This window comes from Apium graveolens, chromosome 5, assembly GCF_009905375.1.
Source record: "Apium graveolens cultivar Ventura chromosome 5, ASM990537v1, whole genome shotgun sequence".
NCBI classification, from domain to species: domain Eukaryota; kingdom Viridiplantae; phylum Streptophyta; class Magnoliopsida; order Apiales; family Apiaceae; genus Apium; species Apium graveolens.
The window spans coordinates 812,485-826,178 of NC_133651.1; the positions used below are offsets into that span (position 1 = coordinate 812,485).

Genomic DNA, 13,694 nt, shown 5'->3' on the forward strand with positions numbered 1-13,694 from the left:
TAAATCCCAGAAATTAAGGGAAAAATCCAGAAATTAGTGAAAAATCCCAGAAAATTGGGATAAATCCCAGAAATTAAGGGAAAAATTCCTGGAAATTAAGATAATTTCTGAATAAAAGGAAGATTCATTGTAAATGTGTAGGTCGCTCCACACTTTACGCAAAAACGAAACCCTGAAAGGGAACGAATAGATTTAACTTCTGCGAAACCTGATCAATGTTTCCCAAAAGTTGGGGGGCAAATGATAAGGATAAATAAGTCCTGATTTTATAATTAATGGACTGCTAGGCCCAATAAGAAAATGTATGATATTCACACCAGAAAGGTTAAGCCTGATGGATCAGATCAGGTCTGGTGGAATAAAAAAAAGGCCCAAAAGCCCTGATTATTAATTAATTTCGTAATTAATTAATAAGGGAAAAATCAGCTACTGAGAAGAGTCCCGATAAGGATATAAATCCTTATAGATTAGCCTCAAGGGGACCTAAAAGGATAAGGAATCAGCTTCCTACTTCCTAGGACTCCTAAGTCTATCCTAATTCAGAGGCTTGTCCACCAAGTCTCCTATACCAAGTCCAATTCAAGGACTCCCACATCTATATAAGGGGCCTCACCCCACAAATCAGAACTACGTTTTTTGGCTTGATTCTCTAACTCACAGAGATACGTAGGCATCTCGTAAAGGCAGAATTAAGCTACGAAACACGAGAGCAGCCATTAAAGGCCTTGAGCTCCCGAATCTTAGTAATAAATACAGCAAGTAATAACCTTAGCTTTTTATCCATAACAATTTTTTTTTTAAATTTCAAGTGTTAAATATTTTATTATATTTAAATATAAAGTTTATTCTAAATTAGCAACTAATTTGATAAAATTTTATAATATAATCAAGGGTTGTCTACAATTCTCTATATAAGAAGAGGGTTCCGAAAGACCAACAAAAGAATATATAAACGATTATAATCAATAAGATAGTGTTAAATATATCAAATTGGGTAATAAAAAATAGTTTTGACATTGATAACTTGACACGGTATAATTTATATGAATGCTGGGATTCTTTTATTATTAGTTAATTTGTAACCGATCAGATCACAATACTAATAATTTTGAATACCAATTTAAAAGCTCTGAAGTTATTTTTTCCTATATTGTGAAAATAAAATAATAATGAACAAATATAACGTAGTATAAAGAGAAATAGGTCAAAAATGGTCTTCTAAACTTGGCAATGTTGGTTACGAATTCAGTTTTCACGATTCAAGCCCGGCCCGGCACAGCCCGTTTTATCTACGAGCCGATTACGAATTCAAACTTCTAAACACTAACCCGTATCCAACCCGGCCCGGACCGCACAGCCCGCATAATTGGCCACCTTTATGTACAAGTAGACAAAACGGGAGCGTCTGGGACTCGCAAATGTAAACTCTTTGAAAATCGGTAATCAACATCGAAAAAAAACCAATATGTGAATGGGGGCTGTGTTTGAATTTCAACAAACCCCATCATCCTCTCGCCCAAATATAGCAACCTCTTTTTTCAAATCCATATCCCCCCTCCCTATTTCTGATTGGCCCGAACATATTATCACATATATATCTATTACCTCTATTAATACTAGTATTTACGGGCGACCAAACTCAACTGATACCGAAAAATCGAACTCAAATGTAATATCTAGGTCCTCATTTTTTTATAAATTCGGTTTATTTGGTCCGGACCGATCAGTTCGGTCTATAATATAATTTCGATTCAGTTCAGTAACAAAAATAATGACAATTTATTTTTTTATCTATTCGGTTCACGGACCAAACTTAATATTTACTCATGTAAATATAACTTAATATTAATTTTTAAGAAAATAGTTAGGGTCTTTTTAAAAAAAATATACATACACATAAACATTTTGTAAAAATACTTTATTTTTGATTTTTTTACAAAAATATAAATTTTTGAAAAATAAACTGCGAAATGATCTTTTACATCTTCGCATGCAACTAAAATAAATTACCATAATCAACCACACCCGTAATTTTAAAAATTAGTAATTACAAAAAAATTTATTTACAGAATACGTTGCTTAACAAGTTGCAATTATTAAATCAAATGGAACAAAAAATGCAATCAAAAGAAAACTTTAATTATTTTAAAAAATTAGGAAAAATTGTTAATTTTGTTTAGACGCCTCTCATTTTTTTCTATCTTGTGACTTTGTGAAATTTCTTTTCATTATATGGCTTCTTCTTTTCTCTTTATGTTGGTTAACAGTTAAACAAGTTGTGCATATCCACATTCATTCACTTCTCTCCTCATATCTTCTTGACATGCTTTAGTATTTTTCATCTTGAATATTTTCCTTTTGTAATTATCCTCATTTCCATTTCTTCATTTCACACACATTAATCCCTTTACATCCCTTTGATATGTTTCTGTAAAAGTCACCTTTTCTTCATCCTCTTGAACAAGTCAAGTTTTCTCACTCTTTTCCATGATTCTAGACAAGTAACAGAGGCCTATACTACTTGCACATATTTTCTTTATTCAAACTTGATCATAATTCCAATGCAGCTTACACTTTTTGATAGTTAAGCTCACGTACACGCTAGAAGTCGAACCATTGACCTCTTTTCGAGAAACCAAGAACTTGATCACAACACACATTTCTAGATTACAATGGGCTGTGCAACATCAAAACAAGACCTGGTCTGCAACAACTGCCACAAGCCATTGACACCCATCACGCGCAGCTACTCAATGCACGTGCACCACCCTCCACAACGCGCCGGTGACACCTACCATCTTGTAGCTCTGACCTCCACTACTCTTGGTTCTTTAAAACTTGACAGCCCTTTTATTCAAACTCACCAAAATGATGAAAAGTTGGAAACTTTTCATGACTTTAGTGACAAGAAAACAAGAAACAAAGAGTTTTCTATTGGTGTGCTTGAGGCCAAGTCTTGGTCTAAAATGATTGATGAAAAAATACCAAAAGTTGTTCCAAGAACTCCTGTTAGAACCCCTCCTGGTGAGCCTGAGACGATTGATGCATTAGAATTGATGCAAGGGCTTGAAGATTTAAGCCCTGTTCATCGGAATTATCGGAGTTTTTCTTTTAGTGTGAATTCGAATTTGATTCAAGAGAATTGTAAAGATTCTTGTAAGCCATTGTGGATGGAGGCTGCTAAGAATGATGTGAATTCGGATACTTTCGTATCGGATTTTGATTCGGATATTATTACTCAATTTAAGAAATCATTGGAAGATTTGCCACCTGATAATCCATTTCACTTGAGGCCAGTGGTGGGGCTTGTTGCAGACTCGAAGACATTGAATGGTGGTTATAAAGATGAGGTTTTTGGCAAGGAAAAGGTGGTTTTGTATTTCACAAGCTTGAGAGGTGTGAGGAAGACTTATGAGGATTGTTGTCATGTTAGAGTTATTTTAAAAGGGTTGAATGTGAAAGTAGATGAGAGGGATGTTTCGATGCATTCGGGATTCAAGGAGGAGCTGAAAGAGCTATTAGGGAGTAATGTAGGTGGTGGTTTGCCAAAGGTGTTTGTTGGTAAGAAGTACATTGGAGGTGCTGAGGAAGTACGTCGAATGAATGAAGACGGGCAACTTGAGAAGGTTCTTGATGGTTGTGAGAAGGTAGATGATGGCGGTTATGGTCTTAGTAGTGGTGGTGCATTGTGTGAAGGATGCGGGGATGTAAGATTTGTGCCATGTGAGACATGTTCAGGGAGTTGCAAGATATATTATGAAGCTGAGTATTACGATGAGGAAGAAGAAGAAACCGAGGAAGCTGAATACGGGTTCCAAAGATGTCCTGATTGCAATGAGAATGGACTTATCAGGTGTCCATTTTGTTGTAATTAGCATTGTTCATACATAATTATTCTCAGCTCACTTCTTCTGTGATCTTTGTATACATTTTCAGGAGTTTTTGTTATGTGTACAGCATATTGACACTTCTTATCAAATAAGTCCCTTGAAGCAAACTGTAGTGTTCTTGCATTTTGAGGTGTGTTTAACATAAATGTGCTTACTCTATTTCTTGATCTAAGCTTGCTTATTGCACTCACTTTTAAGTTTTGTGGCACTGATCCAACTTAGATTAGGTGTGGTTTAGTTATGTGTTGTGCATACTCTAGTTTAGAGTTCAGACTCAAGTGTTATGGGGTTCACTCCTTTAATGAATCAAACCCCAGTGAGCAACTTTCAAGATATCACAATCTTGTAGAATTGAAACATTGAGCCCCACTGCACATTGTTTCTGGACCATCATTTTTTAATTTATTCCCCACTTGGTGATCCCTAGATTGCTAACTCAATTTTGAGAGTTCAAGACAAATAGTTAAAACAAAACAACAATCTCTAGCCCTGAACTTAGATGACACAACTGGACAAATCTGTAATAAGTTTCAAAAAGTGTTTATTTCACAGGAAAGGTAACTATGTAGACAATTCAGCTTCAATCATGGGCAAAAGCTAAAACTGATTATATGTTAGTAGTTTGACTAGAAAGAAAGACATGGAGAAAGTAATTAGAAGCACGGCTTAGTTTCCATGACCAGAACTATAATATGGTAGGCAGGGTCGATCACGTTTCCATGTATAAAAAGGTTAGACGTGTATACGTTGATAGCCTGGTGACAAGACTCGTTTCCTCTCCTTGTCATTAAACGTCATGTCTTATGCGTTTTAGTTCTCATTTCTCACCTCTCTTTACTTAAAAACCAAAAATTTGAAAAAAAAAGTTTAAAAATCATGAACAAAAAACCATGGAATTCAGAAGTTACAGGCTAGTGCAGCTGGAGTAGGACCGGGATTGACAGCAGTGTCTAGCTGAATTGACTTGTAGCAATAACAATTTAAGTACATGAGAGCAATTAGATCCAAACATCATGTTGGTCTGGACTCTGAAGGCTAATGCTATACTATGTTATCCGAGTTTATTACTGATTGAACTTATAACAGAAATGTTTGAGTCCGTCAGTCTGCAGAAATCAGATCATTTGAACCAAAGCCTAGATGTGCACAACCATGGATTAACTGTTCTTTCATGTCTATATAGTATGGTCAAGATAAAAATCCCCGGAAAGTTTTACTGGCACAAATGATGGTAGATTGGTAGGGTTGGCAGGACGAACCATAATTGTATACTATCACACACTCTAGATATTTTCTTCAAGAGGTGGATAAGTAGGACATAGTACTGCCAAGTATCTTGTTGAAAGAATGTGCAGTAAATGCTCCAAGCGATTTTTATCCAGTCCTGCAATGTCCGGTTTAAAAAGCTAATTACTCACAACACACCAAATGTATCCGAGATATACATCCCCTGTTAAGTGTTGGGTTTGTTAACAGACATTGACTCCACGTTAGTATGATATTGTCCATATTAGTTGGGATAACTAATGCAACTATTTCAACTATCAACAGATATCAGAGAAGCATAATTATTATTATTGAAATTAAACGAGCTGGTTGTTATTCGAGAATTTTAGGGAAATTTATGTCAAATGTAGCTGCATCATGCTAGCAAGAAGAAAAAGACATGCAGCCTTAGTTGCATTGTTGCCACCCACTGATCAGAGTTAACCTGCACCCTTGTGCAAGATTCACATACTTAATCTCGTATCAACCACGGATTCTTAGCACATGTTTTTGGGCACACACCGGAAAGCTAGTTGAAATAATAAAATCCCATTACTGCTAATGTTTTTTGGACCGCATTTTGGGCTGATATCTCAAGATAAACTGAAGCAAGCCCATCTTAATTCTCAGCCCATTTTGAGAAAACAAGAAAATGCACCCATCAAATTTGAAATTTGAAATTTGAAATCTCACACAATAATCAAGAATCTCAAACGATCGGTCCCATAAAAAATTCAAATTTGACAGCTAATTTCCAATCCAAAAACATTTTACCGTTACAAAATAAACCCTAAAATAAATACAGCCTGTATAAATCCAACCCTCCTTTTCTTTAACCCCTCAGATCTACATCTTGTCTCTTTACTCTCTCTCTCTCTCTCTACTCTCTCTCTCTCTCTCCACACATTTCAAACACTTAAACAAGCAAGAAAATGAGGGAGTGCATTTCAATCCACATTGGCCAAGCTGGTATCCAAGTTGGAAACTCTTGCTGGGAGCTTTACTGTCTTGAACATGGCATTCAGGTTCTTTTTCTTGCATCCCATCATATTTTTATGTCCCAAAACATATAAAAATGTCATCTTTTTTATCTTTCTTGTATTTTCTTGATGTTTTCTTGATTTCAGAAAAAAAATTGAACTTTTTTACATTTCTTGTATTTTCTTGATGAATTCTTGATTTAAGAAAAATGTGAACTTTTTAATTTTTCTTGTATTTTCTTGATCATTTCTTGATTTAAGAAGAATGTTAACTTTTTAATCTTTCTTGAATTTTCTTGATGTTTTCTTGATTTAAGAAAAATGTGAACTTTTTTTACCTTTCTTGAATTTTCTTGATTTAAGAAAAAGTATTCTCTTGATGTTTTCTTGATTTGAAAAAAATGAGATCTTTTTAATCTTACTTGTATATTCTTGATGTTTTGTTGATTTACAGCCTGATGGGCAAATGCCTGGTGACAAAACTGTTGGAGGAGGAGATGATGCTTTCAACACTTTCTTCAGTGAAACAGGCGCTGGAAAGCATGTTCCAAGGGCTATCTTTGTAGATCTTGAGCCCACTGTCATTGACGAGGTTCGAACCGGGACTTATCGACAGTTGTTTCATCCTGAACAGCTTATTAGTGGTAAAGAAGATGCTGCTAATAACTTTGCTAGAGGCCACTACACAAGTACTTTTCTAAACCCCCCTTAAGTCCTTTTTTTCGAGATTCTTGTTGTTAAAATGCTTACATTGTGTACTTAATAAAATGCTTATGCTTATATTGTGTACTTGATTTTGGGGCAGTTGGGAAAGAGATTGTGGATTTGTGTTTGGATAGGATTAGGAAATTGGCTGATAATTGTACTGGGCTACAAGGGTTTTTGGTTTTTCATGCTGTTGGAGGTGGGACTGGTTCAGGGCTTGGATCTTTGCTTCTTGAGAGGCTTTCTGTTGATTACGGAAAAAAATCGAAACTTGGTTTCACTGTTTACCCTTCACCTCAGATCTCTACATCTGTTGTTGAGCCTTATAATTCTGTGCTTTCAACTCACTCACTTCTTGAACACACTGATGTTTCTGTTCTTCTTGATAATGAGGCTATTTATGATATTTGTCGTAAATCACTTGATATCGAGAGGCCATCTTACACCAATCTCAACAGGCTTGTTTCTCAGGTATAAGTTGGTTTATTTTTATTACTCTGACATTAAGTGTTTGTATTGTATTGGTATAGACTATGTCTTATTGTTGTGTTTGGTGTTGAGGAGGTTGTAATTGTTTCAGGTTATTTCTTCATTAACTACTTCGCTTCGTTTTGATGGAGCACTGAATGTGGATATCACTGAGTTCCAGACTAATTTGGTCCCTTATCCCAGAATCCATTTCATGCTTTCTTCATATGCACCAGTCATATCTGCAGAGAGGGCTTACCATGAGCAGCTTTCAGTTGCGGAGATCACCAACACTGCTTTTGAGCCATCCTCTATGATGGCTAAATGTGATCCCAGACACGGGAAATACATGGCTTGTTGTTTGATGTACAGAGGAGATGTGGTGCCAAAGGATGTGAACGCAGCAGTGGGAACAATCAAGACAAAGAGGACTATTCAGTTTGTCGATTGGTGCCCAACAGGGTTCAAGTGTGGAATTAACTATCAAGCTCCAACTGTTGTCCCTGGAGGCGATTTGGCCAAGGTGCAGAGGGCTGTGTGTATGATCTCCAATTCAACTAGTGTGGCTGAGGTGTTTTCGAGGATTGATACCAAGTTTGATCTGATGTACGCGAAGAGGGCATTTGTTCACTGGTATGTTGGTGAAGGTATGGAGGAGGGTGAATTCTCAGAGGCTCGAGAGGACTTGGCTGCTTTGGAGAAAGATTATGAAGAGGTGGGACTTGAATCTGCTGAAGATGGCGAGGACGGTGATGATGGTGATGAGTACTAGATTGCTGCAAGTATTCAGTAATAGTAGGTTTATTAAGCTTTTGAGACCCTAGTAATATTGCCAATGGCCTCATTGGTTTCCTGTCATTTGTTGTTTCTGTTTTCTGTTAGAACTTAACTTCTTTAATTAACTGCATATTTCTAGTATCTTGTGTTGAATTTAAGCTCTGAACTTGGTTTGTTCTCTATGAACTTTCAATGCTTCTTTCATATTAGAAATTCAACTTGAAACAGTGGAAATATTCAAAGTTTTTTCAAACTGTAAATGTGTGAATATACAAGTAAAAAAAGTCACATACTAGCTATACTATCTGTGAAACACAAAGGAACATCAATCATGTTCAATCAAGGCAATTGTAATTTCCCTTGAAAGTAACCACAGCACTATTGTGCACATTTTTTGTTAGCCATCCACTTCCCACTTTAAAAGACCTCCAGTTTGCTATAGAAACATTGATCATGTACAAACAACACAATTTCTACTTTGTCAATTCCTCACAACCTGGCTGTCCATACAGGGTCACATTTCTGTTGGCCTTGTGTCACTGCAAATTTGACTTCCAGTAGCATGGTAACATCAAACAGCGAAACGGCCCCGTCACATGAAGAAACTAAAAACATGCTGCAACTGATGAATGTCTTTGTTGATAAAGACGATTTGGGATCATAACAATTACTTCAAACTTCATACTCGATTTTACTTGCATTTAAAAGAAACACTGCATGAATTTATATGTTGTGAAATGAATATCGACTGTCACACATCAAATCACAATATCCTGACACTCCGTTTGCCTGACAAAGTCCTGGTGCCCAATATTATCGCAATTTGCAAGAAACAGAATGGGGGATGATAAGAAAGGATTGAACAAAATCAGAGTTAAGAATTTTATATAAACGTAAAAGAAAAGGAAGATACGAGGTCGTATTCACCTGCATTGATAAACTATAATTTACAAATCATATGATTCTTACAAATTTTCATTCCTCACAGAAAACAACACACAAGGGTAAAAAGAATGGGTTCAACAGAGAAATGGCATTTTCACAATATATAAAGCATTTGGAGGGTGAAATCCGGTTATGCAAGGAACAGGGGCTCAAAAAAAGTGATTCAACAAGTATAGTAAATGGCCTTATGCCTTACAAGGTTTGAGGAAATGAAAACAAATTAACTTTTGAACCACATATTAGATATAATTGATCAAACAGTCTGACTAGTATGTTATAGAAAATCAAATAACAAACTTTTCTTGCCACCGTAACATAAAAGAGAACCTGAGCAGACAAAATCCAAAACAATATCCATACTAAGCAATGGAAAATTTTACTAAGTCGCGGAGGATCCAAGAAAACATGCTAATCAATGCCAAAATTGACTACTTATTCGTCATCCTCCTCATCTCCATCTCCACCAGCTTGTTTCTTTGAAGCTGCTTTCATGTTCCTTCTCTTCACTCTTCCGGGACGACCACCTCCGAATGGGCTGGTAAGAGAGAAATCAATGTGCTTCTGTGAGTCTACCCTCACCATGAATGAAGCCACGTTAACAACCTGTCTTCCAACCCTGAGTACGTATAGTCAAGTCAAACCAAAAGGCTTTAGATATTTTCACAAAAAACCATAAAGCACAGAAAGAATCTGGCATTAAGTGAAAACCTAAAGCCGGTGATATTTAAAAAAAAGAAAGATAAACCACAAAAAGAAGAAATAGCATGGGTCTGTGTCACACTACTTTGGACATTTTGAAGGTATGTAGTCAAATATTTACACAAACAAATGGACACTAACAGCACAAAGAGACCTCTACATGAATATAAAAGATACAGCTCTTCAATACATTATAGAGAGTGATGACTCTGTCTCTTGGCAGACTTTTAACATTCATCCATGGCGTAGGCCTACTCGAGCAATTTCTAAAGACCAGCTTCATAACACTAGAGAAGATAAGAATTCTATAGAAAGAATTCCCAGCTATCAAGCTACTAAGTGAAACCTTGACTAAAAGATATACGAAAGCATGCAGGACCACTTTCCATAGGGAAGAGTAAAAGAACCATCCACTCTCCTATAGCCAGAACACAGGTGAATCAAAAAGAGAAGAAAATTATTACTCAATAAACTGCCTACTTTTAATACCAATGCAGCTAAATGAATACTGATCAAACCTATTTGCGAGGTAACAGAGTATTAAAATTTGGCGGAGTAATAATTTCATCTATATTTATATGTGAAGGACAAAACAGTGGTATATACCTGATATGCCTCTGCCTAATTAGAACGCGAGCATGGTGAATGGACTTTGCCATCCCAGTCTTAAACACAAGTGTCTGAAGACGACGTTCAAGGAAGTTCTCCACAGTCAAAGCCAAGACATAATCAAGTTTGTTCTGGCTCTCATCCAATAATCCATATCTATTCATCCTTCGGAGGAGAGCCTCACCCTCAAAGATTCGGCGAGGATCCTTCTCCTCAAGGGTTAGCAAATTCCTTGCAGCATTACGAATACGGCTCAGAGCATATTGAACCCTCCAGAGTTCCCTCTTACACCTTAGCCCATACTCTCCAACAAGCTTGAGCTCAGCATCCAGTCGCTCCTTCTCATAAGGACGACGAGGCTTCTTAAATGTCTTACCATCTAAACAGATAAATAACCAATAGCATATTTTTAAACTGAACTCATTCAAACAAAAAAAATTAACAAATGGTATAACACAACACCGTAAAGCTAAAATACGGTTTCAATACAACTATGTCCTACTTTTAACAAAGTTTTATATGCCAAATCTAGACCTTATTTAGAGTCTAGAGACATTACATTACGAGGTTTTATACTTTTATCACCCCGTTATAGTCAAATTGTCAAATCAACTAAAAGGATGCAACATTTCACTTAATCCTTAACCATTTTGTAGTTCAATTAACCATGCTAAGCGTTACGCGTTACGCAATACTCCTCCACAAAACCGTGATTATCGTAGAACAAAACAAAACCACCAGCTTACACATAAAGTAATTATCACATTAAACAAAACCGTGATTTTCATACAAAGTAAACTGAGCCTAGAATAAATTCAAAAACAATAAACACGATTCAACAAAAAAATGTAAGTATCACATTATCAATCAGATCAATTTTTAATTATATCCAAGCTAAATTCATCCATCAATTTCACATTATTTACATTCTTAAAAACAAATAAAGTATAGATACACACGCATATATGTATAGTTAAGGGAGACGGTGGTCTTACAGTTGCGGTAAAAGTTGACGTGAACCATGGCTTCTCTAACGGCGGCGCTGTCGTTAGGATCTGAACGAGTAGTTTTGAAGAAGAAGCTCTCAAAATAACAATTTTTTTTGCTTATATTCTCAAACCCTAAAAACCCTTTTTTGTTTTTTTTTTAATTTCAATTATCTACTTTGTTAATTAATTGGCCCAAGCCCATTTTAGCGGTTCTTCTCTTTTCTTAATGGGCTTTTGGGTCTGGTTTCGTATATTTTTTCAGAAATATTTTTTTATAAGATTTGTTAATTTAAAAAGATTTTGTTATCATCCAAGAAAAAAAACATATTACACATTCCATAATATGAATTAAGAAAAATGTGTAAATGCGTGACGGCTTCGCGGTGTTGCATAAATCTTAATTTACGTATGTTAAACAAGCAATAATATTTTCAAACGAGCTTCTAATTTAATAATACTTGGAATATTATCAAACCATATTAATAAATCATGTAAATCACGTAATAACATGTAAATCATGTAAACCAAAGTAAACTGCATTCTAAGGTAAACCATATTTAAGCGACAAACTCTGACTCAGTAGATATAATCTTAAATTCTACTCCCGTGGGATTCGAACTCGTATCCAAAATGATAGTCATCACTCTTTAACTAAATTAGTCAACCCTTTCACAAAGGTTACCGAATATTTACCTTACGAATCACATTTCGGTACATTTTTTGGAACCATTTCCAGACTCTATCGTTTCACCTTTTTTTACTGTCCTATGTATAGTACTATTCAAACTTTAAAATTATACAATTTGAAAATGGATTTGGAATGATGAAGGTGAGCCAGTTGTTTAATATGAGAATTATGGAAAGGTAGGGATAGAGTTCTGACAAATACAGATAATGCGAAAATGAATAGAAAGAGGACCACATAAAATTTGTAATTACGGAAACAGAGCAGTAATTGCATTAATTTTTTTTTATCGTAGATAACCCGTAGCCGCTACCCTTCGGGTGCGCACTGGGTAAATCATACGGGCTCACGCAATAGCCTGCAAACCATGTGAACCAAGATAAACCGCATTTAAGCGACAGAGTCTGACTCAGAGGCATAATCATAAATTCTCCTCCCGTAAGATTTGAACCAGTGACCAAGAGGACAATTTTCCTCTCTTTAACCAACCGAGTCAATACTTGCGGACTTAATCTTCAATTCTTCATACTACATGTTTTTGGGTTGGGTTGTGGTCCTCTGTTGCCCCCCTTGCCTTTCCCAATTTATTTTCCCCCTTTATACGTTTTTTCGCATGCCCCCTTTAAATTTATTTTCTTATCAAAAAGTTCAACTGCTCTAAAGTTTCTGGTTACTTCGATTCCGTTTTGGTTTAACTCCCATTGCTGTCACAAAATATTAGTGTTGCTGTGTCTTCAACATCAACCCTTCTGGCAATAATATTGGTTAACTCTGTGTTGTAGTCCCATTTTCTGAATTTGATTCTTAGTTATTCAAATTTTTTCACAACAAATATTCAGTTATGAGAAATGTAAATAACTTATAAAAATAATTATTCAAGAAAAAATGTAAGAGAACTGCTAGGTTGCCCAAATTTTTTTTCTCAAAAAATTTCTCAAATGTATGTTGATGTGTCTCGTTGTAGATAGCAATTTACCTAGGTCTCGTTTGTTTCGATATAACCGGATTACGTAACTTAAAGTTCTTTGAATTTAAAATGAGTTACAGTGTTTGGTTTGTTGTATTTTAAAATGGACAGGGAACTTCAAATTTCATGATTTTTGTAGTTAACACAAAATAGGGGAATTTAGTTACTAAACTTCACCATGGTCACCACAAGTTATATAGCTATTTAATATAAAAATATTAATTACGTACCAAAATTAACTACATAACCTCTAGTTACATATTAATAATCCAAACACGTATACTTTAATTACCTTGAAACTTGTAGCTATAACTCAGTTACAGAGAAGTTCAAATTTCCGTATATTTATAAAAGTTGACGAAACAAACGAGAACCTAATAATAATATGGGATCTAGCTTGTATAAATATAAGCTCACAAATCGAAAACCGCAATATATATGCCATATCATTTGATAAAAATATTTAGAAAACTCAACACTGTTATCACCTTAACTGAATTTGCTTTAATGATGGAATTAACATTTACCAAAAATCATTTATTTGCTAAAAGATTGTGAAATATGCTTAACGATTACAACCGAACTCTAACTCTCTAATGTGCAAATTTGATTAAAAATTTCAGTTATCAATTACCACCGATTACAACCAATGTACTTAACAGCCTAAAAGCTGATCAATACCATCGACTAGGAGCTAAAAACACATGTTTTGTT

The 13,694-nt window shown here is 35.4% G+C and overlaps 3 protein-coding genes across 4 annotated transcripts; 2 read left to right on the forward strand and 1 right to left on the reverse strand.

Moving 5' to 3' along the window:
• Positions 1-2,251: 2,251 nt before the first annotated feature.
• LOC141723366 (uncharacterized protein At3g28850-like) lies at positions 2,252-4,013 on the forward strand. Of its 2 annotated transcripts, XM_074525151.1 has the most exons (2): positions 2,252-3,853; positions 3,937-4,013. In XM_074525151.1, exons 1-2 carry the CDS (start codon positions 2,673-2,675, stop codon positions 3,980-3,982), a joined length of 1,227 nt encoding a protein of 408 aa, XP_074381252.1. In that variant the 5' UTR covers positions 2,252-2,672; the 3' UTR covers positions 3,983-4,013. The 2 variants fall into 2 exon arrangements, with proteins under 2 accessions (XP_074381252.1, XP_074381253.1); XM_074525152.1 differs by having other exon boundaries at positions 2,253-4,013.
• A 2,001-nt stretch (positions 4,014-6,014) lies between these two features.
• Positions 6,015-8,227, forward strand: LOC141661809 (tubulin alpha chain-like). Its single transcript, XM_074468818.1, has 4 exons — positions 6,015-6,181; positions 6,591-6,825; positions 6,942-7,312; positions 7,422-8,227. Exons 1-4 carry the CDS (start codon positions 6,089-6,091, stop codon positions 8,079-8,081), a joined length of 1,359 nt encoding a protein of 452 aa, XP_074324919.1. The 5' UTR covers positions 6,015-6,088; the 3' UTR covers positions 8,082-8,227.
• A 953-nt stretch (positions 8,228-9,180) lies between these two features.
• Positions 9,181-11,484, reverse strand: LOC141661810 (small ribosomal subunit protein uS4y-like). The gene is made up of 3 exons (XM_074468819.1): positions 11,335-11,484; positions 10,337-10,718; positions 9,181-9,647 (listed from the first exon to the last, which is right to left on the reverse strand). The coding sequence occupies exons 1-3, from the start codon at positions 11,360-11,362 to the stop codon at positions 9,464-9,466; spliced, it is 594 nt and encodes a 197-aa protein (XP_074324920.1). The 5' UTR covers positions 11,363-11,484; the 3' UTR covers positions 9,181-9,463.
• Positions 11,485-13,694: the final 2,210 nt, after the last annotated feature.

Excerpts from the sequence above, each read along its gene's own strand:
- LOC141723366 (XM_074525151.1), top strand. The coding sequence starts at position 2,673 with ATGGGCTGTGCAACATCAAAACAAGACCTGGTCTGCAACAACTGCCAC. Across the intron at positions 3,854-3,936 it reads AATGAGAATGGACTTATCAG|GAGTTTTTGTTATGTGTACA; the intron begins GTGTCCATTTTG and ends ATACATTTTCAG.
- LOC141661809 (XM_074468818.1), top strand. The coding sequence starts at position 6,089 with ATGAGGGAGTGCATTTCAATCCACATTGGCCAAGCTGGTATCCAAGTT. Across the intron at positions 6,182-6,590 it reads GTCTTGAACATGGCATTCAG|CCTGATGGGCAAATGCCTGG; the intron begins GTTCTTTTTCTT and ends GTTGATTTACAG. Across the intron at positions 7,313-7,421 it reads TCAACAGGCTTGTTTCTCAG|GTTATTTCTTCATTAACTAC; the intron begins GTATAAGTTGGT and ends TAATTGTTTCAG.
- LOC141661810 (XM_074468819.1), bottom strand. The coding sequence starts at position 11,362 with ATGGTTCACGTCAACTTTTACCGCAACT. Across the intron at positions 10,719-11,334 it reads CGTCAACTTTTACCGCAACT|ATGGTAAGACATTTAAGAAG; the intron begins GTAAGACCACCG and ends TTATCTGTTTAG. Across the intron at positions 9,648-10,336 it reads ATTAGGCAGAGGCATATCAG|GGTTGGAAGACAGGTTGTTA; the intron begins GTATATACCACT and ends ATACGTACTCAG.